The following is a 26,978-nucleotide window of genomic DNA, read 5'->3' as shown; positions in this document are numbered from 1 at the left end:
TACAAAACCAAAAATAAAACAAAAAAAAAAGAAGAAAAGAAAAAAGAGAAATAGGATTTTTTAAAACAGACCATTTTTGTAACTTTCATATTTCGTATGTTAAAAAAAGAAAAGAAAAGAAAAGAAAAAAAAAACAAAAAATATTTTCAAGCGATGCGACCGTTCGATATAAATAAAATAAATATCGATACTATCTGTACGTTCGACTTATCTCGTTCTTCGAAATTAGAAATCGAAATCGCGAAGATTCGAAGGTTAAACGTTCGTTCAGTACGATGAACTTTCTTGTAGGAATAGAGAGGAAAGGTTAAATAAAAGAAAGAAGAATAAAAAAAAAGAAGAAAAAGAAAAAGAAGAAAAAAAACAAAAAAAAACGAACAAAATAGAAAAGGAAGAAGATTAAAGGAGGGAGAGCGATGTCTTAGCGGAGAAAGTGCATTCTATATTTCTAGCGTTTTGATTGGTGGTATCGTCGGACATAGTAAAATCCGGTCTTCTCTATATACGTATAGTCAGACGCGTTCGCTGAGTTAGAATAGAGAATAAAGGCGCATGTGCGTAACGCTGACATTTCCAAAGGCCGGCTCGGCGCAGTGCAACGAGAAGAGAGAGTCAGTACTTCCGGTATCCGGCAAACGCCCCGAGTCTGTGCGTAGAGTGTCCAGCCATCTGGACGCGTTTTTTTTCTTGTACCGGTAAAGGTCGCGTACGCGTCATTGTCAAAGAGTTTTATCGTCGCTTCGATCGCGTGGTGGACGCTGCCTGTTTCAAGGCTAGTCATATACACGTTGTACGAGAGAAGGAGAGAGAGAGAGAGAGAGAGAGAGAGGGAGAGGGAGAGAGAGAGAGAGAAAGAGAGAGAGGGAGGGAGAGAGAGAGAGAGAGAGAGAGAGAACGTACGTACATATTTTTGATATAATATACACGATCGTTTTTTAAGATCAAAAGAGACGAGAGTAGGCGCGATGCACGCACGCATACATTCACTCACACATACGCGACGCGCGCGCCTCCATCCAACCGCCGCTACGCTATCTACGTATATACGTATGTATGATGCATCTATGTGTATGTTTACACGAATCTCTTTTATCTTTCTTTAACTTCCTTATTCGTCATGCGTCGAAAAGAAGAAAAATAATAATAATAATTATAATAATAATAAAGAACGAAGAACGGAGGAAGAACAGAAAGGGAACATAAAATACGCGCGAACGTGAAACGAGCAAGCTTCCCTTTCGTGTGCGGGCTTCGTCGAAATCCGGTAGAAAGGGGTTAGAGAACGCTCGTGTTTATTCGTCGCGTCCCTCTCATCCCTCCTCCACTGTCCCGCCCTCTCCTTCCCCCACTCCTTCTTATATTCTTCCCCTTCCCCTTTCTCGTTTACCCAATACGTATATATACGTGTACGTGTACCTATACACACACGTACATCACGTTCGCGCGTGAGTCACCTATCACACCTGTCATCCCGACAGCTGGTATCGTTTTATTCGGCGATTTACGAAGAACACGCGTGATTACGGTGATTCGATCGGTATGTTGATTAAGAATCAAAGAATTCATCACCTTCCAAGCTCTCTCGCCATTAATACGTTTGGAATTTAATCCGAGAAAATATGTATAACTAATCGAGATCATTTTCTTTCTCGTCGTTTAGTTCGTCGTTTAGTTCATCGTTTAGTTCGTCGTTAAACGTACGTTCGTAACGCAACGTTTCGTCGTTTAGTCCGATTGATCCCGTCGGTTTCTCATTGACTCTACTTCGAGCTTCGTTAAATCTCTTTTTGGTAAGTTCGTTCTTCTTTAAACCGATCGCCATGTTTGTGACTGACTTCACGACGCGACTAAACCTAAAACTATTGTGATTTCTCTCGTAAATTATATCGCGATAGATAATCGATATTTAGACGAGTTATATACGCGCGTAATTTATACATCTTTTCTCTTAAGATACGTTACACGGAATTATAACGTTCAAATGATCACGCGCGACTTTTGTTTCTTGTCGTCGTTTCTTTCTTTCTTCTTTTTTTTTTTTTATCGATAAAGAATAGAAAAGGAACGTAAGAAAGAATGACAAGCAAGTGACGACAAGTAAGTGAATTTCCAAAGAGATATTTAATAATTTCGAAATCGATCGTATATAATTTCGTTGTTATCGTTAATTTACGATGCATCGATGAATGCGTATGTGTGCGTGCCTGCGTGTATGCGTATGCGCGCGAAAAGATATTTCTTTTGAATCAACGTAGGAGACGATCGCTCGTTATTACGAGAGATTCGTATTTAATAAATTGCGATATCTAGCGAAATGCATGCAATTTTTTTTTTACATTTATTCGTTTACTTATTTATTTTATTTATTAATTTTTTTCTTTATTTGCAAATGTTTCTTAGAGTTCGCTTCTTCGGTTGCTTCGTGTGCTGAGTATCGTTTGATTTTTTTATTTTTTATTCGTCGAAGCTTTATCGTTGTGATTAATTTGCTTACATATATAATATATATACATACATATATATATATACACATGCGCACACACACACATATATATATATGTATATATAGCTTTATAAATTTTAAGTAAAAAAGAGCCAAGTAGCCCGTTAATTATATGGTGTACTTTTAAAAGCATTTTGCTGTTATCATTAAGAAATGAAGAAATTTGTAGGTTATGTGATGTAATTTAAATAACTGAAGATACTGACTATATATAACCATGTACGTACACGTATCTCACAAATTTGTTCTTAGCTACGTGAAAATAATGAATTACATTTGGAACTACTTTTAGAAACATCATTTATATGTTCGCGCTCATTCGCCAAGTAAATTATTCTCAATTGCATTAATCCATCCAATTATACATTTCGCACATTAGTGTTTGGAATTTATTCGCGAGGATTGTATTATAGCATCGTAAATTTCTATTCCACTAGTTTTATGAGAATTTTTAAGGAAGCTCGCAAATGCCGTTAGAGTTCATTGCTGTCTACACGGTGTCTTGCGAAAACAAGATCATCGTCGTATTATCTTATTGCTTTTCGTTTGCTAAGTTAATACCTAAGAAGATTTTTTTTTAAACAGTTATCACGATTACATTATTAATCGCTAATGATTTAATTTTATTATTTTCCAGTCTGTTTTCTTTTTTTTTTCTTTTTAATTATTTTTTTAAACTGCAATTTTGTATTGCATTGACATCAATAATTACTCATTTTTAATAATTTATATTTCGACAAGTAACACTAGTATTTTTTTATTGAAAATGTTTCGTATTTCATATTGAAATACGTAACAGACTGATATTATTGCGTTTTGTATTGGGAAAAATGTTTGGTTATTTATATCTGAACGAATAGATTCATTTCGTTTATCGAAACAATTTTTATTATTTCTTATCAAAATAAACAACACTAATATTTTTTCTATGGAAAATTTCGACGTTACTTATTGGCCAATCGAATTAATTCATCAATTATTCATCAATTAGTTCATTAATCGAATGAAAAAAAAAAGAAGAAAAAAAGAACGAAACAAAGAAGGAAACAAAAAAATGATTTTATCGAAATCTAATCATCGAAAGACAAGATTGGTATCTTATCGTAAGACACTACCATTCGGCTTAACGTGAATACGGCCCTGAGATTCAGAGGTGAGATTAGAATTCAATCGTGAAAACTGACGAAGTCAGTCGCTTAACATCCTTCATTAGTCACGCGTGGATGTTCTTCTCGTAATATATTATTATCTTTCAAATCTTCTTTTTCTTTCATTATTATTATTATTATTATTAGTATTAGTATTACTATTATTAATATTACCATTATTATTATTATTATTATACTATTATTATTTCTTTTTTTTTTGTTTCTTTTCGTGATATCAGAATTTGATCTAGTCTTACTGTGATTAGCGTTATCGATTGGAGGAAAATTTTTGTGAAATGCCGCACGTAAATGAACCGAAGCAGAGGAAGGAATCTCGGATGGTTCCGGAAACGTACAAGAGCATATTGAATATGTGGCAGAATCGTGAGTGCCGGATTTCCGGATCCTCTTATTGCAATTTCATTGAAACCGGTCGCATAAGCATTTCATTAAAGGCCCATATCGTGAAAATGCATGTTATTCTTTAACAGAGAAGAAAGGGAAGGGAAAGAAAATAAAAGAAGAAAAAAAAAGGAACGAATATTATAATTTTAGCGGAACAAACGAGCTACTAATTAACCATCCGAATTATTTAATAAAGCAATTAGTATATGATCTTAAAAAAAAAAAAATCGTTTATAATGTGTATCTTCTAATTTATATATTCCATTATAATCCTATTTTTTTTTCTTCTTTACCGTTTGTTACGCTTCTTTATTTTTCTTCTTTTCATTTTACTTTGTTTTATTTTATTTTATTTTATTTTATTTTATTTTATTTTATTTTATCCTAAAGTAATCTAACTGTAAAATAGCTGATGCGAGTTGAAAAGTAGCGGGATTGCGGATGTGTGTCACGTCGATTCGGATAAACGGTGATCTGTTAACAAACGACTATTTCGAATGGTTACATGATTCATACGTGTCCTGTGGAATAATATGATAATAGATGAAACGAATGATCGTATACCTAAGCTCTTGATTATTCTCCGAGCGTTGGTAGAACATTTGAAAATTTTTAGATCATTTATACAAGTTTTCTAATGTTATAGGTACACGTGTATATATATTAATGAATATATTATTCATAAACACACACACACACACATACAAATACAAATATGTACATTTGTTACTTGTTTTAAATTCTTATGCGGTTAGTGCATCGCATTATCGAAGAACGTGACATTATTGCTAACAATAATGGATGTTAATAGGAGTTAACAGAGTGTGTACCGAATACAATATTCATTATTCCGACAAATTTGGATTGAAATTCGAATTTGAAAGAATTAAATTTATTTAATCATTATAATTAGATAGCTTTGATAAAGAACATTCTACGCGTTAACGTTTCAATATCATACAACGTATAATCATCGTTTATTATTAAATTATATCTCGATTCATACGACGCGGTATGGATATCGCTATCGATTTGGCTTACAATCGTTAACTCGTCTCGTCCATTATATTTTCTCGTTGATAAAACGTAGTTATTTCCAGCAGTTGTAACGTTGTATTAAATTGATTCGCCTACTTTTCGATAATGTCTGCCAGTGAGTTTGTATTTTTGATAAGATTTTCATTCTTTCCTTCGTGTTGTAGTCGTGTTTCATTGTTACGTTTCATTCACAATGTATTTCCTACTCAAAAGGAAGTTTCATCAGCCATAGATCTTCATTCTCTTTCTCTCTTTTTTTTCTCTTTTTCTTTCTTTTCTCCGAGGAACAAAAACAGTGTATTTATTCTCATATCTTATTTCTCTCAGATAGTGCTAGTAGAATTTATATCCTCCTTACTCTTTCATATCATTAAAATTATATTCTTTACCAGTTTGCTTTCTATTTTACATCGGTTAAAAATACATCGTTCTCTTATAAGGAAAACGGAATCTCCAAGTCAAACGAATTCAAATTACTTAAGCGACATCTCCTTAATTGGATTTCATTTCGTACACATAAGGTTACTTTTATTGCGTCTAGAAAATTAAGTTTGTTTTTTTTTTCTTTTCTATTTTTAAAACTTCCTCTTTGTCCCCTCCATTCTATATATATATATATGTATAATGGATAGAGAATAAATCGAGACGATTTCTTTTTTTTTCGCGAGGAGAAGAGAAATATTTGCATATGCAATTATTTTTTTAATTAAATTAATTTTACTTTTAATTACGATCGAAGAAAGATTTATGTTATTTATTGAACTTTTTCGATAGGAAATATTTAATATCCTTTTTTTACGGAATGAACATTTCTTTGAAATTTTTCTTAGCGCAAAACACATTCTTTCAATACATTCGAAAGAAAAATAGCGACCTCGATTAAATGTGAAATGCGGTTAAGGTTGATATCTTTGCGGTTGTTCTCAACGCGTTTTGTATTTCAACGAAGATGTCGCGTTACTATTTTATTTGAAATTTAATTGCCATATAAATTTAATTATTAATATATATATATATATAGTAAACAAATAAATTTAATTAACACACACACACACACACACACATATATAATAAAATTTAACAAGTATCTACTATTTTAGAGCTCTATGTAAAGTAAAATGCATTTTTAACGATCGAACGCAATAACTTTTTCCAAGTATTCTTTTGGCTCCGAATTTATCGCAGCAACCCTCAGAATAGTAGGAGGAAAAGGAATAAGAGGATGAGGAGGAGGAAGAGGAGAAGGAGGAAGAGGCAGCGGAGGTGGAGGTGGAGGCGGAGGTGGAGGCCTGTCGATGATGTAATCCAATGCAGTATCGGTAATCCGTATCTTTGTTGTCGTATTGAGAATTTTTGTGATACGTGCCTATGTACATAAACACACAAACAAACACACACACAAACACACACAAAGAAAAAAAAACAAATGGAAACAATCGAGAGGTAAAATTGTTGAAACGAATTCAGATTTCCGGAAAGATCCGTCAGACGTTGTAGAGAAATTGCATTTCCGAGTTTTCCCACAGATCGTAGTATTGTATGTGCGGGTGGCTGTGTGCCACGTGGTCCATGCACTATCAAAGCTTTAACGATTTCGGGTCTCGACCACCCCGTGGCAGCACCGCAGCTCCACCGGTCGAAACTCAGAATAGGAGGCCACAGTATTGCGCCGGCCGTATCTCTCAAAGTGTCGGCTATTTTTCGTCAGTCTGGGAGCTACGCCCCCACCGAGGGTCGTTCGATCTAATCAAATTTCTCTTATCGCAAACTGTCCAAACTTCGTTTCTTTTTTTTCTTCTATTTTCCCGCGACTCAGACGAACGTAGAAAGAAGGTAGCCGATGTGTGTGCACGCGTGTGTGTGTTAGTTTTTTTTTCTTCCAAGAAGAGGGAAGTGCGAGAAAAATTAAACGGAAGGAAAAGGCGTTGCACCATCAACGAGGGTGTCTTCTTCTTTTTAATGATCCGTTGAATCAGTGCGTTCACGATTGTGAACAATCAAATTTCAAAGATTTCTCAAGTCGAAAGGAGGAGCTTGCATTTGCGGCTAACGCTTCCTACAATTGCATCGAGCGAACCTTCGTGGGTGGTGAACTCATTAGCCACATAACATTTGGTAAGCCGTAACGATCCGAAATTTCTTATTTCGACCGAGTTTACATCCTTCTTTTAGCGTATCTAATTCTCACAACGAAAAAGTTGAAGCCGTCTGGTGTTAACGATCAAGTAGGATGCAGCTAATTAACGCCGAAACACATAGCGTAAACGCTAATTGTCTCGATCGTAGGTATATCATCGGGTATACGTAACACCGAAGTTAAATTAAAACTGTTCTAATTTAAATATCGATCTACTGATAAGAATTTCCAATTCGAAGCCGCTTTCGAAACTAATACGACGGTGTATTTGTTTTTCTTTTCTTTTTTCTCTCTCTCTTTTTTCTTTTTTTTTTTTTTTCTTTCAATTTAAACTCACAAAGGGTAATAAATATTAATATAATGTAAAATATCACGTATAAAAGCATCGAGAGGCGTGTTAAAAATTCATTTTTAAATTCTAGGTAGGTACATAGGTAGGTTCTATGTTACGATCGATATATCGTCAGTTTTTCTCACGATAGAGAAGGTAGACATAGACGATATCACATTGCTCGCGAAATTGCAGAGAATCCTTTTTGCGCGAGTTCCAGGATCGAGCCTTATAAGGTCCTTCTCTGGTGTATGTAGCACGTCGGTAAAGAGACCCGGTGAGTGGCCTTTTCAACATCGTTTCTACGTTCTTTCTCTTTTCACGAGCTAATGCCACGCGAGAAAACAGGCTTCAACATCAAAGAGAATAATATCCTGTTATATTTCCTTTCTTTTTTTTTTTTTTCATTATTATTTTTTCCTTTTTATTTTTCCATCTTTCCTTTCTTGCCTTTTATGTTGGAAGATGTAAGTCGCGTTTCCTCGAAGTTTCAAAAGCTTGGATATTTTCTTGTCGTTCTAAAGAAAATATTCGAAAGTTCGATAAAAATAAATCGGGAAAAGAGGAAACTAGAAAGAAGAATATACAATGGGTAGACGGTAAAATTCGATTTCAAAGTTCTTTCTAGTACTACTACTACTACTACTGTTACTACTACCACTATTACTACTACGTAGTATGTACTCGGCTTTCGTTAAATTTCATGCTCTCACGTTTCAGCCCCCGAACGAACGTGCCTAGTTCGAAGGGTCGAATATCTTTCGACGTCGTCGTCGTGAGAAAGCGATATCCGCCAACGCCTCTTTTTTCTTTCTTTTTTCTATTTTTATTTTCTTTTTTCTTATTTCTCTTTTCCCTTTTTATTTCTTCCCGAATCTAGGGCGTTTCTCGAAAAGACGACGTTTTATTTATACGTGCTTACTTTAGTATTGCAGCAGATATATATATATATGTATGTATATATGTATATATGTATATATATATATGTATGTATACATAACAGGACGAATACGAGACTTCCTCTGGTTCTATTCGTATCCTCTTTCCTTGATGGAAATACTACGTCGTTGTATTTTTTCTCCTTTCCTCTCTTTGACTTTCTTTTTTGCATCCATTTTTTTGTTTCCTTTTGCAAGCAAATTTTCACTCTTACGTACTTCACTTCTTTTCTTTCGGACATTCCATTTTTCTTCGGTCGCTAATTGGAGATATCGTGTTAATTATCGTTTTCGAGGGTCCTTCCTTCCTTTTTTTCGTAATTATTCTCAAAGAATCAAATGGAGGAGTAATTTTTTTCTTCCTTCCCTTTTAAAAAAGAAAATGGTAAAAATAAAAAATAAAAAAAGACAAAAAGAAATACGAGATATCAGGTCGTTCGTCTAGAAGAATTTATTGTTTACGTGAATTCGAGGGGAAAGACGCGAAAGAGCGGAAAGAAGGGGAAGATAAGACACCGAGATTAAAGAGTGCGAGAGAGAGAGAGAGAGAGAGAGAGAGACGGAGAAAGAGAGACAGAAAGAGACAGATAGAGCGAGGGAAAGCGCATTCGCGACACTAAAACGTGATATTTATCTCTCTTGCGATTGAACGCACCCACGAACGCGGACGCAGACGCAATCCAGGCGCACTTCTAGGGTGGACCTGGTTTAACGGTGAATGTGGACCTAGTCGTCCGTTAGACTTTGCGCGTTCCTCCTCGTCATATCTTCCAAAGAACACACATTATTCCGTCAATATTCGTTAACGCTATTTCATATATAATACAAATACGCCGATGGAAAAATTTTTCTTCAATATAAAAAGTTAGAAATTAGAAATAAAAAATTTCTTTTAATAAACGTTTTCATCGGATACGGTATTGCATATTATATCGAATAATTTGATCAGTATCGTATATGGGGACTATTTAAAAAAAAAACGTGTATTTGTGTATTTAGTACACTTATGTTACTCGAGTTTATGTTAGAAGCGTGTCGGATGTTTTCCCTACCTCTTTTGTTTTTTTTCTCTGGTTGAAAAATAAAGGGTTACATCTGTTTCTCCCTACGGTAGAAGAGAAATAATCTGGAAAGCGCGTGCCTGGGCGTGTGTTTAATCGATTTTAATTTTCCCCGGGAAAAGTAGAGTAGGTAGGTAACGTTAGCGTCGATTAAACAAATTTTTTTTCCATTTCGTTCGTATATTCATGTTTTTCTTTGCGCGACCGATCGAACGACCGTATCGACGTATCTATACGAAATAAAGAAAGTTAAGAAATATAAAAAAGAAAAAAGAAAAATACGAGTCGCGAAGATAAAATATCTCCGTTTTGTCCTTTTGATCGGTGTAAGAAATTAATTGCTATTTTTTGTTTAATTCGTTTCTTTTCCTTTTTGTTCTATTCTTTTTCATTTCCAAGAGAGAATTCATCTCCGAGCGAGAAAAATGATATTTGTTATTTCTACAAGCGACGAATTTTATAGATGTGTATCTCGAGCAAGCAAAGATTATATAGTTGGTCCGGACGATAAAGTATTTATTTGTCGACGCGAATTCACTGCCGTAAGCTCGACGTTTCACGCGAAGGTAGAATAACGTTCACAAAAGAAGCGTTTTAGGATAAACTTAAAATAAAAATATCTTCTCGTTAGGGTAGAACTTTGACGGGGATTTAAAGTTTAAATTTCATCATGAAGATCTAAAATAGTCGATGTCTTTCGTTAGATATTCGATAGATTATATACGTATATATATACATATATATATACCTGCTTGATTTCAGCATGTCGGACGGCATAAAAAGGAAAATGTTTTGATTATTAATCAACTGTATTTATTAAAACGTATCATCGAAGAAGAAGGAGAAAAAGAAGGAAAAGAAGAAAAAAAGAAGAAGAAGGATAAACATTTTGGATGGGATTAGGTCGATGATAATCAGGGAGATTCAAATATAGACGAGTACTTAGGTCGCTTTGCGCGTTGTGTATCGATAATCGTTGAACAAAAGTTAAATTTAGGTGATCGGCCGTACACGCTTCGTCGATCATTTTTTTTTCTCCGCGCGAATCGACCCTAGAAAAGTGACAGTGTTCGAAGAAAAGCATCGAAGGATAATCGTGATCATCTAAGGACGATCTAATAGAAGAATATAAAAAGCTATTTGCGTGTGAGGTCGTCGATTATTGTCCGGTGGAAATCGGAAACGATAAAAGCTCTTCCGTATCTCTTATTTCCATACGTTTTGTGTGACCTCCACAAATATATACACAATTTTGCAGTATAAACAAACCGGATAATAGAGCGAAAGAAGACAGGAAAACAACAGAGAGAGAGAGAGAGAGAGAGAGAGAGAGAGAGAGAGAGAGAGAGAGAGAGAGAGAGAGAGAGAGAGAGAGAGAGAGAGAGAGAAAGAGAAAGAGATAGAAAAGGACAGCGATAATCGACGATGTTCAAATGCTGCGTTTGCAATAAGAGTTCGAGGAAGGAAAAGCTTTTGGGCAACGAAATGACCAGCAATAAATCGTCGGGAAATAAAGTCGGAGATTCATCGATGAAAAGCGAGGACGAAATGCGAGAAGAGATGAAGGAGAAGGCTAATGGCGAGGTTCAGAGATGCGAGAAGGGGTCTTCTTTATTGGAAAATCACGTAGTTAGCTCGGAAAAATTAACTACGGGTAATAATGACGAGAAAGGAAAGGTTGAGAAAGCGGAGAAAATCAAGAAAGACGAGGAAGGAATGTTGGAACACGAGGGGGGAGAGGTAGAAGAGACGAATAGGGAACGAGGCACTAAGGGAACGACTAAGGGGGGTGGAAACGAGGGGAAAGCTGAGGAGGGTGATGGTGGTATCGGTGGCGTTGAAACGACGAAACCTTCTTCCGTTACTAGCATCAAAGTCGTAGTTAAATCGAATCTTTACAATGCCTCGGCTTACATAGAAAGAACGATCGACGACGGTCCCGAGGAGGAAGGGGACGATTCCGTTTTCGAATCGTGTCCGAACGAGAACGAGAATGATAATGAAAACGAAACCACTGGGAAAACTACGACAGGTACTTTGATGCTCTCTTCTTGCCCTATCTTTTCGTCTATATCTTTGATCGTTTGATTTCTAACGATGTGTGTGTGGGAAAAAAAAGAAAGAAAATTAATCGAGAACATTGTTCGTCGATATTTTTCATTTCTCTTTATATATATATATATATATATATATATATATATATAAATAATCGTCTCTCTTTCTTATTATTATCACTTATTATTATCACTTATTATTATCACAGTATCTGACAGATATCAAAGATATGTAAGTACTTGGATATATTTCGAACGAATCGCGCTTTGTCGACCGAATGCGATGTTTCGTCTAATCGACTAACCCCCAGGTGGTTCGTCGGCATCTACTCGTCTCGGAAGGTCGAGTATTCTTAAGAACGCTGACGTATCTCAATCTACTCGAGTGGCGACAGCAGTGACGGCAGCGACGTCTTCCTCCTCCTCTTCCTCCTCTTCCTTTTTCTCTTTCACGAATTTCGTTTTATTCGGATTATTCGGGTTATTCGGCTTATTTCCGTATCCTCCGTTATTACCCTAGCGATATAATATTCATCCTCCTTAGAGAGTATTTAGAGTTTTCTATATTATCGCAAGTTTCTTGTTTTGGTGGTTTTCTTTAAAAATTGCTACCGTCGGAACCGCAATCAAATCGTAAACGAGATAGGTCGAGCGTTCATCGAAAATTGATTACGTATCTGACCTAAAACGGTTTTATTACAGACTGAAATATATACTATTATTCTCTTGAGAGAAGGAGAGAGAAAGAGAAAGAGATAGAGAACGAGAGAATGGCTTCGGTCGACAAAGTATTTATCGATGAGATAACAACGCAAGTTGTAGGCTTTACAAAGTCCGTTCCTACTTTTTATTTTATTTACTCTCTTCGATCCGATCCGATCCGATTCGATTGATTCGATTCGATTCTACGTCTATCTATCATACTTTTGCCGGATGCAGTTTCCAACTTCGGTTTCCGTGGCTCGTGTCTCCTTAGAAATTGCACCGACTATCGTCTTTTATTATCCTATGATTACCCAGGTATATGCTCGCTCGAAGAGCTCGATCGAAAATCGATATTCACCATGAGTGAGTGAGGAGAGTGAGAGACAGACAAAGAGAGAGAGAGAGAGAGAGAGAGAGAGAGAGAGAGAGAGAGAGAGAGAGAGAGAGAGAGAGAGAGAGAGAGAGAGAGAAATTGCCGACGTAATTTCTCTGTGATTCTGGACGAGGATGCAAATCTTCGAGATTCGATATCGATCGATTATCGAAGATTGCTATTCCATCGTCCGTTAACCGATCCTATTGTTCGAATTGAACTACCATTTTGAGGATTAATTCGGGCCAACCATTTTCCGGGCTGAACGTAGACGAATTTCGCTGGTATATTTTTCTTTACGAATGAATATTTTGTATATATGGTTTTGTCATTTCCGATTCTACGCTTTCGTTGGGAAAAAAAAAAAAAAAATCTTTACTTTGTAATATAGCCACGTATAACATACATAGCCGCAATTCGAATGCATGGCCGAAATTTGTGCAAATATAATTTCGTTTGTACCTTTTGCAAATAGTTGGATTATTTTAAATAAATTATCGCAACGGTTCGGACGTGACACTAATTTATAATGAATCGAGTCAAACAAGAAAGAGAGAGAGAGAGAGAGACAGAGAAAGAGAAAAAGAGAAAAAATAAAAGACAAAGATATAAAAGATGCAAGACAGACGAAGCACGATAGGGCAAGAAAAATGTGCTTTCCGCAGTTTCTGCGATTCCACGTTGGCTGTCCGAAGAGGAAGAAGCTGATCCGGGATCGGAGGGATGCAGTGGTATGCAAGAACCCCCTGCTACTCCTGTAGCTCGCGACGAGCTCGCTCTGAGGCGACACAGGTTCTTCTCCGATTTGCTACAGGCTACGCAGAACTCCTCGGAGCACAGAGTGAGGTTCGACCCGCTAGGACCGATGGTGCACGCCGGTTAGGGCTCCGCTTAACATCCATTTACTCTGCATGACACGTCTCTTTTTTAACGACCTTCCTAGAAAGATCTTCCATCTCCGAACGAATCTAATTAAAATTGTCCTTTATTTATTTATTTATTTATTTATTTATTTATTTATTTATTTTCTTTTTGTTTGTCTCTTTCCATTTTTTTTTGACTCTCCCGAATCTTTTTTTTTTTTATTTTAGGAACGAAGAGAAACTTTTTTTCTTACCTATTTTATACATATATTTATGTATTTTCTTTTTGTTCGGTTTTTATTTCGATTAAATGTCAGCGAATCCGAAAAACCGCAACCGCTCAATTTTTGTTTTCCTTTCTTTTTTTCTTTCGTGCAATTTTCTTTTCATAAACTAACTTCACCGGGATATATTTATTTTTTTTCTTCTTTTTAGTAGAACCGAGTAGCAGCACAACCACCGAGGCTCGTGAAATATTTCTCGTTGCGCTTTAAAGCCTCGTTCTTGTTTCTCTTTGTTTTTCCTTTTTTCAATTTTTTTTTCCTTTTTTCTTTTTTTCTGAGCCCTTTTTTCCCTCGTTCGATACTCATGCGAGAATAAAAGTTTTATTTGGACTTGTAATGATCACAGGGAGTTTTCGTAACTTGTTAATCGCGTTTGCCTTCGAGAGATAACGTTCGATCCTTATCACTTCCTTTTTTTTTTCTTTTTTACGATCTCTATCTTTCTACTTATCTCGTAAAAACTTTTGTGTAAATCTCGGCAATAATAAAATTATTATCGCCAACTGTCTTTTATTCATTCACGATTGCACGATTTAATTGCACGATTTTTATTACGAAATATCTATTATCCTTTTCAAATATATACTTTTCATTGGATACAATTCCATTTTAAATCAGCCATCGAAATATTAATCGCTCGTTTACACGTTTTTCCTTGGAAAAAGGAATTAATGTGAACACGATTAAAAATATCTCGCAGAGATACACGGATAGAAATAGCGTAGATAAATTTCTAAATATATAAGTTCGTGGCAAATTCGAATTGACGTTCGAGTCCAAACGTCATTGTACTTATATACAGAGAAAATGGGAGATGAACATGACCCGATTAACCGAGCTTCGAAGCTTCATTGAAACCATTCGATGTTCACGAACTTTTAACAATCGATACTTCACAGCTGAGTACAATCGAAATGATTGGCATATTCGAGTCTCATCGAGTTCACACCCTTGCACTTTTCGCTAACACTTTTGTTTCCATCCTCTGCACCCTCCCCCTCCCCCTCCTCCTCCTCCTGCTCCTCTTCTTGCTTTATCGTCATTATTCATTATTCTACTTTTCTATCGTACGTACAAACGTATATACGTTTTCCTCTTTGAAAGAAAGTAAAAAGAAAATAAATAAATAAATCATCCCGTAGTATGTGTATGCGTGCACACACCTGTGCGAAATGGGATATAAAGGTCAAAGTTGAAAGATTTTCTTTCGTCCAGCATCGTCGTCACTTTTCGTTTGTGTCCAATCGACTGTTTTCTCTTTGACATTTTTATTCATCGTGCCGCGACCTATATCCACTTCCGCCTGTTATTTCCGTATTGATATTATAAAAGAAAGAGAACCGAAGAATCAAGTTAATCCGTTATTCGCCGTCGTTCGCTATAACGATCCAAGTTTTTTTTTTAAACAAATATTTTATTAGAATATTTTCGTTAAACGAAGAAGAACGCGGACGCGCGCAAACGTATTTACGTTTTCGTTAGATGAATTCTATCAGACGAATATAAATCGAATCTGAGTCATCCTCCTTACACCTACGTTCTCTTCGTTTTATAAATGCCCTCTCTGTGCGTGCGTATATGGGTGCGTGTGTCTGTGTGAAGGTGTGTGCGTGCACGTGTGCGCGCATGTGTGCGAGTCAGTCCGAGTGTTTCACACTAAAGTATATAAAGTTACAAATACATCTACGAGATTATTTGCGTGTGTTATCTAATTATAGAACCAACGTATAGTATTCTAGCATCTCGAATATCTACCCGAAGTATCTTTCAGTCTATCGTCGGTTTTCCGAAAGTCAAGTACGACCGATCCGTGCTATCTCCTTTCACGAATCGTGAGAAGGAGAGAGGAAGAAAGAAAGAAAAAAAAGGAAAGAGAAAGATATACGTGTATATACGATCGATATTTAGCAACGTCATCCTCTCTAAATTATTTATCGAGGTATTTTTCATTAATCTATTATATTTCAATTCGCGAATACGAAAGTAAAGTCGACGATGAATCGACTCATTCTTTTTTTTTTCTTTCTTTTTCCCCTTCCTCTCTTTTTTTCTTCTTCTTTTATCGTACTTTAATCCTACCTCGTTATCACTGACGTGTTCGTCATTTTTAAATTGAAAATATCGTATCCACGCAATTTGTCAAAGTTATCGAGTTACCGGTGGTACGCCCGTCAATTACGGAGCAAAGCTTGTTATAATATTATTCGTATGAATTACGTTGTCGCGTGTATATTAATTACTATGTTGAATCTATTCTTCCAGCGCGGCCACGTAACGCTCTCATTTCTCTAGAATTTTCATGGGTTAAATCTCAGTAATAACGTTCTTCAATTCTGTCTACACGTTGCTTGCAACATAATGACCCAGTAGAGAATGTTGACAGAAACTATTTATACGCGGATTCCGCTTTAATATACACCCTAACATTCGCATCGCGAAACTTATCCTCTCGCAGGTGTTTCAAATTATTATTGCCAACGGCAAAGATCCTCATCAGAACTCGCTATTCTGAATTCGGAACGAGCAGAAAAGTGTTCACACAATTACGTTTATATTTTTCGTATCTGTGCGATGTTTACGATGAAATGCAAATGATCATAGACAATTTGTCACTTTTTATATGATTTTTAACGTAGCATGCACATAGATTTACATACGTACGTATGTATGTGATAATGCGATATGTTTCCTGCATGGAAGTGTTTTTCTATTTTTTTGTTTTTTGTTTACTTTTTTTCTGCATGACGTTGATCCAGGACACGTTATCTTCGTCGTCGTTCTAAATGTTACGTTTTTGTAGAAACGTATTTTTTTCTTTTTTTTTTGTTTAGAGCGTCAAAAAAATACTCTTGTTTCTAGCTCGTTGATTCGCATCCAAAGGTGTACGAGAACGTATCGAGTTTATATTTTATTCTAATTAATTTCATTTCGTAAGGTTGCGAAGCGAACGACAGGGAGGAACATCTGGAGGATTTGGTGAATCGACTTGAGAACGTAACTAAGCGATTGGAGAGAGTACCGGCACAGTCTGCTGTAGCTCAAACTCAAGAAACCGCGGTGCAAACTAACACCCCGTCACCGAAGAAACCGCAACCGGTGTCGACGAGAAACGCAGCGGCGTCGCCTTTATCGTCGCCCGAAAAAGCGTCGATAGTTTGGTCGATCAACGGCAACAACAACAGCAACAACATGTCGATAGCAGGATACGAGGACCTTTTGGCAGGATCGGTGAAGGAATATCTTCAGCTAAGTCAAAAGATTGGCGGGGATGTAGCTACTCACAGTCAAATGGTTGAAAAAGCTTTCCAGTGAGTTACAATTTCATAAAAAAAAAAAAAAAAAAATTATTTCGAAAAAAAGATGATCGTTCGAAGAACGAGAGATCCAATCGTGTTGCTTTTTAAGAATCCAACTACGTTTCATCCAACTGGCTGCATCTCGCTCGGCGCCGATGAATCAATCCGAACAAATGTCTCTCCTTGCACCAACCTCGACGCAGATTCAACAGATACAAGAATTCAGCGAGAAGAATAGAAACTCCGCGTTCTTTAATCATCTCGCTGCTATCAGCGGAAGTATTCCAGCATTGGGATGGGTCGCGGTCTCTCCGACGCCAGCTCCTTACGTAAAGGAAATGAACGATGCTGGACAATTTTATACCAATCGCGTTTTGAAGGATTGGAAAGAGAAGTGAGCTCTTCGACGTTATTGCATATTCTTCTTAATCGTCTATATCTACGTTCGCTCCTCATTCACATTTCCTAAATATCACAGAGACAAAACGCACGTGGATTGGTGTAAAGCGTGGGTACAAGCATTGACCGATCTTCAGCAATACGTTCGACAACATCATACGACGGGATTGGTATGGGCCAAGTCTGGTTCTGCGCCAGTGGGGATTCCACCACCACCACCGCCGTCGATGCCTTTGCCCGACGTCTCTGCTTTGAACGTCAGTGACGATAGAAGTGCTCTCTTCGCTGAAATTAATCAAGGGGAAGGTATTACGAAGAGTACGTATCGTTGCACACCTATCATTTCCATAATCCGACTTTTAATCCGATGAACGTTTCCAACAGTCTTTTTTCTATCTTTATTTTCTGTTGTTCAGACCTGAAGAAAGTCACGTCGGACATGCAGACTCATAAGAATCCGTCTTTAAGAACCGGACCAGCTCCTTTCAAAGCTCCGGTTCTTGGCAACGCGGTATCAGCGAAATCAGTACCACCTGCTAATGTACCGATCGATAAACCTCCGGTATTTACTAAAGATGGCAAAAAGTGGCTTGTGGTGTGTATTACTTCGTCGTACTATCTCGAGACAATGATATCCGTTGTCTTAATCGATGTAATTGTAATCGTAAACGTAATTGCATCGCAGGAATATCACAAAGGTAACAAGGACTTGCTCGTCGACAACGTCGAGATGAACAACGTTGTCTACATGTTCCGTTGCCAGGACAGTACCATGGTCGTCAAAGGAAAAGTAAATTCCATCGTGATGGATTCTTGCCGCAAATCATCGGTTGTATTCGACTCGGTCGTATCGAGTATCGAGTTCGTCAACTGCCAAAGCGTACAGATGCAGGTGCGTTATTAACAATTTTCTTACACGATTATACTTGAAGAGATATTAAAGCATATAAAAAGAAGTGTATTTCTTCTCAAAGAGTACATATATACAATGAAAATATATAGAGAAGTATATAAGTATGATAAAAGACGACATCGTATCGTGAAAATCCAAGGATCCGACAGGTTTGCGTTTACAAAAAAAAAGAAAAGTTAATGCCTAAGCCGATCGACGGTTCGAAGATCACTCTAAATTTTTGTTTCCTAGCCTAAGTCTCTGGCACAAGTTTTCAATCTCCTTTAAATGGCCGAGATTTTGTTTCCGGGTAAGAATTTCGAACAAGTAAGAATACTCCTCGTTGCTTAATTCCTTTGGCATTCCAAATATTTGATGCTCGTGCACCGGCATTGTTTCGCTGATTTTTAAAAAGTCGGACATCGACGTGCTCGTGTCCGTAACGGACGGCTTCACCGAAACTTCCATTTCTTTTTGGTGAATGGTAACAAACCAGAAATTTTTTAATGTACCGGTGAATACATGCCGACTGGACGTACCGTTGGAATCGTTTTCGTCGTTATCGGCCTCGTTCGTGACGGAGGACACGATGGTTACGAGTTTCGGCAAGGTATCTTTTTCCTGCGCCATTATTACGGAAGACGACGACGCATTGTTCTCTAATTTTGCGTCCAGCTCATTTACGTTTTGCGCAACGAGTACTCCTTTTCTCGTAAACTCGAGAAATTTTTCAGGATCCAATATTCTTGTCACATTGTGATCGTGATGATTAATTATATTCACGTATATTATCGTCCGTTCGCGAGACGCGTTATTGCTACAATTTTCATCGATGACGTTCGTACTTTCTTTGGATGATCCCGTTTTAAATCTCGTCTCGAACGTTTTACTGTTATCCAGATGTTGCTGCAATTCTTTTTTATTCATAGAAGTACCTTCCGTCGGAATCACGTTGACTTCGTTGACGTTCTCATCGTTATTATTTATTTTATCTCTGTATAATCCTGTCATCGTTAAGGGTCCCCTCATCGGACTTTTCGGCCGACATATATATTCCATTCTTCGTGCATCCAATCGACTTTTCAATATGGGTATGCAAGATTTCGAAAATGACTTCGGAGTGGACAGCGCGTGATTAGAATGCGTTTCCGTTTTGCCGAATTTAGCTTTGTCTTTCTTCGCTTCCTCCTTCGTCGATCTTCGATCATCGCATTGCGAGAAAACGGCAGAGCGAGACGACAAATCGTTTTTGCAAGAACTCGCGTGAGGTCGAGATCTTTCTTGAGATAGATTGCAACTGTTCGGCCTCGTGTAAGATCTTGTAGTATTTGGTGCGTTATCTTTGCCATCGATTATACTTAAATTACTTTTTATTTGAAGCTGAGAATTATTACTCGTTAGGTTTCTCTTCGAACACGTCCCACGTTCTATCTTTATCGAATCTTTCGATTTCGTATCGATGTTTGATTTTTTATATTTGGTCCAATTCGAATTAATCGCACGCGAATTTCTTTTTACGCTTTGCTCGTCAACAGGTGGTTTCTTGTACTGGATGCTTCCATCGAATATGAATCCTTCGGATTTATTTTTCAATTGTTTCACGTTCGACTCTTTTTGCACGAAAACTTCATTAGTCGATTTGCAATCGTTCGCTTCGATGTACGAAACAGATGTTTTGTTACTTGTCTCATTATCGTTCGAAGCGCATTCGCTCGACGTTACATCGATCGATTGCAACGATTCATTTTTATCCGTTTCTACTTTCCTTAATAAATTGATGCACGAGTCTATGCACGATTCCAATATATCATTTTGAATGTTTATTTCTTTGAAAGAAGAATTCGTGCTGATATTACTTTTGGATATCCGGCAAGATTCAAAATCTATCTTGCTCATGGAACTCGAAGTATCGCCCGTGAAGTACGAGCTACTTTTTTGTGTGATCACGTTCGATCGAGAGCTCGTTACATTATTCGATCGCTTCGTCTCATTGAAAAGCCACTTTCTTTGAACTTTTTTTCTTTCGTCGTTGTTGCGATCGGCGAGTTCCATCGCACGATCGGAAATATAAACTATACTTTTTCCATTATCCGGAATCTTTTGGATTTCCTTTTTGTCAGGTTCGACGTTCTCATCGTTCTCGATGATCTCGGTGACGTTACCAGTTTCTAGATCATTCTTATAAGAGATTCGCAATGTGGAAGAGACTTTGTTCAGGTCGTCGAAGATTTTGCTGCGGGTTACCGCGAGAAGATTAGATTCGTGCGAGTCGATCGACACTGATATCGGAATTAGATTCAATTCGATGGTCTCGCCACACGTTGCTTCTGACAGGGTCTTCTCACCGAGGAAGTATGGATTCTTGAATATATCGTTCTCATCGGTCAGTAAAGTGTTCATCTTTAATTGAGCGAACGAAAGCATACCCGGACGTCTTCTTAACGATAAATCCTGATTGTAGACAGTCTCATCCTTTTCCTTGTTCGACGAATACTTCTTACAAATTTCTAAATTCGAGTCTTTGGATGAGAAAAGGTTGGTCATGCTTCCGTTATCGATCGTAAATTGATATTTTATACTTCCGCCGCTAGACGAATCGGTAATTCGATTCCAAGACAATAAATCGTCCGTTCCAAATGAGATAATTCCTTCGTTCTCGTTCTTTCGAAGAACAGTATCTTCGTCGTTTCCTGTATCCCCAAACCATTCCATAGAATTTATGTTTCTCATGGTTTTCAACGTAACTTCGTTGATATTTCTTCGAACGTTGTTAGTTCCTCTTTTACGAAAAGATTCAGGCATGCTTCTAGCTTTACGTAATCGCTTGGAAGATGTTAAACGATTTTTTTCTTCGTCGTCACGATGACAATGCCTTTTTCGATCGTCATCTATGTCGTCGTCGTCCCATGTCGCCAAGACTTCCCTGTACGGTCTTTTACCCTGTAACGAATTTGTACTTTTTATCGACTTATCTTTCTTAGCTAAAGACGATTTAGAATCGCTCGGAAGTTTTCGGAAAACAATATTTTGATATTTCGGAAGGATCGAGAGATCGTTGAAACTGAAGTATTGGGAAGAGACAATGGGTAAAGCTTCCTTCGACGAGTTACACGTCTCTGACGTAATCTTTTCGTTCTTCGTATTGTCATCCTCTTGCTTTTCATCGTCTATCTCCATGTTCGACGATGACGAGGAACCGTCGGACATTTCGCTCGATTGCTTCATCTGAAGAAATATATAAGTTCTACTAGTTTTGTCGGTACAACTACTGGTAGATTCTTCGGTAATGATGTCCAACAACTTTGACTGGAAACTTTTCTCCGTGTCCAGCCAAGCAGCATCAACGTCCTTGAAGTTCTTCTCCGTAGTTTCTTCTCTTTCTTTCCTGACCTCGACATTCGAATAGAACTTGTGCAACTTGACACGCGACAAAAGTTCTTTCTTGCATTGTAAAGCTTCCCGAATTAACATCGCAGTTGACTCGTTTTCCAAGTCGCTGTCTTTCGATATTTCCAATTGACTGGAGTTCGTTGAAAGGATCGATGGATCCTCGTCGATTTCCAACGAAACGGGAAAGCTTGATAATTCTTTCTTATCCTGCGTTTGGAAATCGTTCAGAAGAGACTCTTGATCCAGTATTATGACGTGATTGGATCGAGATAACGCGAACGTTGCGTCGGTTTTAATCGATCGTTTCTCGCTTCGTTGATTCTTACCAACGATCGCCGAGTCTAACGGATGCTCGATCAATCGTTCGGTATAACTTTTCATGGAAATCGAGGAATTTCCCTCGGAATCGATACTTTCAAATAATTCGTAATCGCTGCTAGTCGTTTGCAACATCTTGTCGCTGTATTCCTTAGCGTTGACCTCGAAAGAAATTTTATTTCTCTTCGTTTTGTTGATATTCTCGATCCCTAGTTTTATCGCGTCGAGAGTATCGACGAGGTTTTGATAAATCGCTTGGATCTCGTTGTTTTTTTCCTTCGATCGTTCGGCATTTCTCGTAACGCAAGAGTCTAACATGCTGTATGCTCGTAAAACGTTATCGAGACTTTCCAATTTCCGTTTGATCTGATACAATCGTATCTGGGACATTTCTATGACGTTATTATTTTGAGAAAGGATACACGTCGGCTCGTCCATCGTTAAGTTATTCGATAAATCATCGTGAATGCTTGAATTTAACGAAGATAGCAAACCGTTGCTCTTGATCCTGTCAATTTGTAAACCGTTAGATATATCCATGAACACATTCAGATCCTTTTTCTCGCGTTCTACTTTCACGAGCGTTCCTTTTACTTCTCCGATGATTTCGCATCTCCTGCTTGCATTCCTCGCATCTGTTGTTTGAGCGTGCAAAGATGACTTTAACAAACAGAATGTAACGTCAGCAGAAATAATACGATTATTATCTGCTCGTCTCATATAAATTATTATTTTATTTCATAGAATAGAAATTACCTTTTCGTCGGTCCAAGATTCTTGAAACGAGGAAGAGTCATTGGTGATGGCCGAGGAACTGCAGTTGAGTTCCAGCTTCTTGTTACTCTCCTTAAGCTCTTTTAAAAATCTTTTGCACTCCACGATGCTCTCGGTGTATTTGTCGCAAGCAGTGATTTTCGATCGTGACATAGAAACTCTCGGACGTTTTTGCTTTCGTGTCTTCTTCCAGAAATAATCGCTGTCCTTCCGTGGCAACAACGAAAGTTGCCTCGTAACGCTGCGTGACTCTCCTAGATTTTCACTCTTTGAAAGTCCACGTCGATGGACACCCTCCGGATTAGTTTTTCTATAGTACATTCTCATTTTACACTATTTGCCATTCGATCATTCCTTTCGACTTACTTTATAGATTCGACACTGCTAGTTTTCCAAGATTTTATATCGCTTTGATCGGTCGCATAAACGTTTTGTTGCTTTTCGGGTAGAAAGTATCCTGTTTTCGCGTCAAATGATTTGTTCATACGATGCACGGAGATAGAGTCCAATTTGGAAGCTGACAGATAAGCGTTGGACGTCGAACTGAACACATACGGGAAGTATTAATTGAAAAAAAGAAAGGATAAATCCCTAGGTCGTTCGATTAGACGACTTTTTACCTGAGCAGTATATGCTTGATCCATTCTTTACGGTCGTTCGAAGTTGACAACGTCAGTCTGAGATTACGAAGTTGTTTTTTTAACGTGGAATTTTGAATTTGGTGAGGAAGCGGCCATGTTCCGTACTGTAGCTTGTAAGTCAGTATATTGATTTTCAATTCCAGGTCGTCGACCTTACAACCGACTCTACTGAGAATGTATTTGCTAGGAGTAGGCCTGTTTACCCATTTTCTTTTGACGTAGAATATACGTAGTAGCATTATGCAAATAATGCAGATGGCAATGATCTTTAAAGACGTTGAACAAAACGTTGAATCAAAATGTGATATCAAAATATTAAATTTGATTTTCCGATTATTCGATCGACGATTCCAAAACAGATATCTTATCGAATTATTGAATAACATTGGAATTATGATCCTACCCTCCACAATGTTGATTCCGTAGTTAAACAATCGACCACGTCTGTCACAATTTCCGTCCATACGTATCTCAAGATGGCTTGCATACATTGTCTCCAATTGGTCTCGCAAATTATTCTCACAGGTTCCAGATTTCCACCTTGATGAAAGTGCGAATGTCCCGTAGGTTAAGTTTCTACGTTCGTTTCTTCTTCTTTTTTTTTTTTATCGCCTCCGTTTAATACTCACCAGGCTGCCACCGCATCTTGATGTCGATAATGCTCGTGACATTGAACTTGACCACGTTCTATTGTTGGAGACCGTGTTCCACGAGATTATATTGAATATTAGATATTTACACTCATGTCAGATCCTAAAGTATGACAGGAACCGAATAAATAGACGCCAGAAGCGTTTTGCTTTTGTTCTATGATTTTGTTCTATGATCGAATTCATACGAAACGATGGACCGACGAGTCGTTCGTTTCGAACATTGTATTATTTCGTTTTTTTCTTTTTTGTATCTTTTATTCGATTTATTTAATTTCCTTTTTTTTTCCCTTTTTACGCAGGTACTCGGAAAGGTGCCAACTATTTCGATCGACAAGACGGACGGCTGTCAAATGTATCTCAATTCGGAATCATTGGACGTCGAGCTCATAACAAGCAAATCTAGCGAAATGAATGTCATGGTACCGAAAGGGAATGGAGATTACGTAAGGATCGTCATTAACGGAGAATGTATTTCTTTAATTACGCCTTACTTACATCATTTTATCGATTTATTTTCAGACGGAGTATCCTGTTCCGGAACAATTTAAGACGACCATCAGTCCGAAGGGCCTCAGCACAATCGCCGTCGATTCACTCGGCTAAGATCCCTAATAACTCTACTAATCGTAGCCTAAATATCTTTCTAACAGTACGATTCATTAGAGGTATCATCGTTAAGGAAATCATCAATTTATTATTATTTATTGTCTTCTCGAATAAGGTATCATCGAGGTGAGAGTGTGTCGAGCTACGATCGAGGGCTCGCAAAGGTGCGCCACGAATTGATTTAAGTCCTACGTAGGATTGTTTCTTTCTTCCTTTCGAGACACGCGAGAGAGAGATTAGGTCATAAATAGATTCTCATTTAAGAAGAAGAAAAATAAAAAGAAGAGAAAAAAGGAGAAGAAAAATGAAAGAAAAAGTAATAAACGATGAAACGAAAGGAACTGTGCAGACGCGTCCTTTGAAGAGAAAAAGAAAAAAATGAAAAAGAATGAAAGGATAGAAAAGGAAGAAAAAAAATTTCGTCCCGACGAAAGACTTGAATTTTTATCGGAATTTCCAGGCTATCGTCGAAAATCAAATTATTATTCGAAACTTGATGGAAATGTTGAGGAATAAAAGAAAAGAGAGAAGAACGCAAGCAATTAACAGAATTGGAATCGAGACGCGAAAACGTACAGACGACGACGATGACGAAACGTGGTAGTAATGCTCGGGATGAATTCAAGTACGGTGTGGACAAAAGTTGTAGCAATATTCGATCCGCACTTTTATACATTTACACAATTTTATATGATGGTAATCGAACTTTTGTCCAGACCGAACGTCCAAAGTTCGAATATTTATTAGCCGTGGAATTGTTACTATCGATCATTAGGAGTGAGTTTTTCGCGCGCTAGAAATATTTGTCAGTATTAAAAATAACTAGAATTGCGAAGCCCGTGCCTCGCTTTTCATAACAGCGCCATATTGAAATAGTTGATACCAAGTTGGCATATTACACCTTTTACATTTTTCCAAGGCCATCGAAAGAGAGTTTTCGTTTAGCACCGGCTTGGCATGTTCTTCCTTCGAGCGTATATTATACTCTCCTTACGTTTTCTACATATTCGTTCGAAAATCGGAACGAAAAAAAGAAAAAAAAAAAGAAGAGAAATGAGAAGAAACGAAAAAAGGAAAAAAGATAATTATTACGCGTCTGGATAAACTATTTTTCAAATTTAATTTAACGCTTCCTCGGATAACTTTGTAAATACGTTATGACGTGTTGGTTGAAAAAAATCTCGTTGTGGATGTGGTTCGTTCGGTCCCGAAGAAGAAGAAGAAGAAGAAGAAGAAGAAGAAAAAGAAGAAGGAGAAGAAGAATTGTCTTAAGCAGAGAGCAAAAGAATAGTTAACTCGAATTTTAATTCCAAAAATGTGCTGTTTATCGTGACACAAATTGCATTGTGATTTTTACCAATCGGTATAATATACTAATCGTAAGTGTAAGTTAGTCATTAGTTGTCTAAGCGTAATATAGTTTAGATGACAACCATCGGTTTCAATGTTTAGATTTGCGAAGAGATATTTCTGCCGACCATCGGACATGAGTACTTTTTTCAAAGTATCTCGTTCCCTTGGATACTTTTCAAATTTTTCTCTTCACATCTCGGTATTCGTCGCCTAAGTCGCGTTGCGGTTGATGTTTTATTGATTATTAAAAAGAATAAGAATAAGAAGAATAATAATAATATGAAGAAGAAACAAAAAAAAAAAGAAAACAAAAGAAAAGAAAAGAACGGAGCATATAACGCTATTAAAATTATTTTTGCTTAATGAATCGTACGTTCAAAACGATACTTTTTAATATGGCAAATTTTAATCATTTTGTTTTTAACAGGATGGACGGTTTTACTTTAATGTCGTTTGTTATTTACCTCGGCATTTTAATAATAATAATAAAAAAAAAAGAAGAAGAAGAAGAAAAGAGAATTATATCGGATCGTCGTTGAAACGTCGTGACTTTACGTATTTCTTCTACGTTAATAATTGTAAGAGTACGAAAGAAATCAAAGAACACATCCGCGCTATCTCTTGTGAACTCTCTTATAATATTTAAAAATTTACATATGCAAAAACGCAGTGCATTTCTGCTTTAAATATCTTATCCAAGTCGATCGGATATATTATCGCGAGTACCTTCGATACTCTTTCTCGCATATTCTTTCAGGTAAATGCTCGCAAATTTTTCGCTGTTTTATCGCAATAAAAGTCTGATCAAAATAGGAC

General features: G+C 37.2%; 4 protein-coding genes across 12 annotated transcripts; 1 reads left to right on the top strand and 3 right to left on the bottom strand.

The window, feature by feature from the left end:
• The first annotated feature begins 774 nt into the window (after positions 1-774).
• LOC127067133 (adenylyl cyclase-associated protein 1) lies at positions 775-26,977 on the top strand. 9 transcript variants are annotated; one of them, XM_051001716.1, is made up of 10 exons: positions 802-896; positions 10,324-11,593; positions 13,359-13,571; positions 16,776-17,148; positions 17,246-17,530; positions 17,615-17,853; positions 17,952-18,130; positions 18,221-18,427; positions 24,503-24,646; positions 24,723-26,977. In XM_051001716.1, exons 2-10 carry the CDS (start codon positions 10,987-10,989, stop codon positions 24,804-24,806), a joined length of 2,331 nt encoding a protein of 776 aa, XP_050857673.1. In that variant the 5' UTR covers positions 802-896; positions 10,324-10,986; the 3' UTR covers positions 24,807-26,977. The 9 variants fall into 9 exon arrangements, with proteins under 9 accessions (XP_050857680.1, XP_050857673.1, XP_050857678.1 ...); XM_051001715.1 differs by lacking the exon at positions 802-896 and adding an exon at positions 7,063-7,209; XM_051001714.1 differs by lacking the exon at positions 802-896 and having other exon boundaries at positions 7,939-11,593.
• LOC127067132 (uncharacterized) lies at positions 18,473-22,740 on the bottom strand. Its single transcript, XM_051001713.1, has one exon. The coding sequence runs from the start codon at positions 22,673-22,675 to the stop codon at positions 18,656-18,658; it is 4,020 nt and encodes a 1,339-aa protein (XP_050857670.1). The 5' UTR covers positions 22,676-22,740; the 3' UTR covers positions 18,473-18,655.
• Positions 22,757-23,409, bottom strand: LOC127067142 (uncharacterized). Its single transcript, XM_051001738.1, has 2 exons — positions 23,276-23,409; positions 22,757-23,219 (listed from the first exon to the last, which is right to left on the bottom strand). The coding sequence occupies exons 1-2, from the start codon at positions 23,392-23,394 to the stop codon at positions 22,874-22,876; spliced, it is 465 nt and encodes a 154-aa protein (XP_050857695.1). The 5' UTR covers positions 23,395-23,409; the 3' UTR covers positions 22,757-22,873.
• On the bottom strand, positions 23,521-24,438 carry LOC127067143 (uncharacterized). The gene is made up of 3 exons (XM_051001739.1): positions 24,180-24,438; positions 23,954-24,090; positions 23,521-23,816 (listed from the first exon to the last, which is right to left on the bottom strand). The coding sequence occupies exons 1-3, from the start codon at positions 24,193-24,195 to the stop codon at positions 23,526-23,528; spliced, it is 444 nt and encodes a 147-aa protein (XP_050857696.1). The 5' UTR covers positions 24,196-24,438; the 3' UTR covers positions 23,521-23,525.
• Position 26,978: the final 1 nt, after the last annotated feature.

The sequence above is a fragment of the Vespula vulgaris genome, chromosome 10 (genome assembly GCF_905475345.1).
Source record: "Vespula vulgaris chromosome 10, iyVesVulg1.1, whole genome shotgun sequence".
Lineage (NCBI taxonomy): Eukaryota > Metazoa > Arthropoda > Insecta > Hymenoptera > Vespidae > Vespula > Vespula vulgaris.
This window is presented reverse-complemented; position numbering and strand designations above follow the sequence as displayed.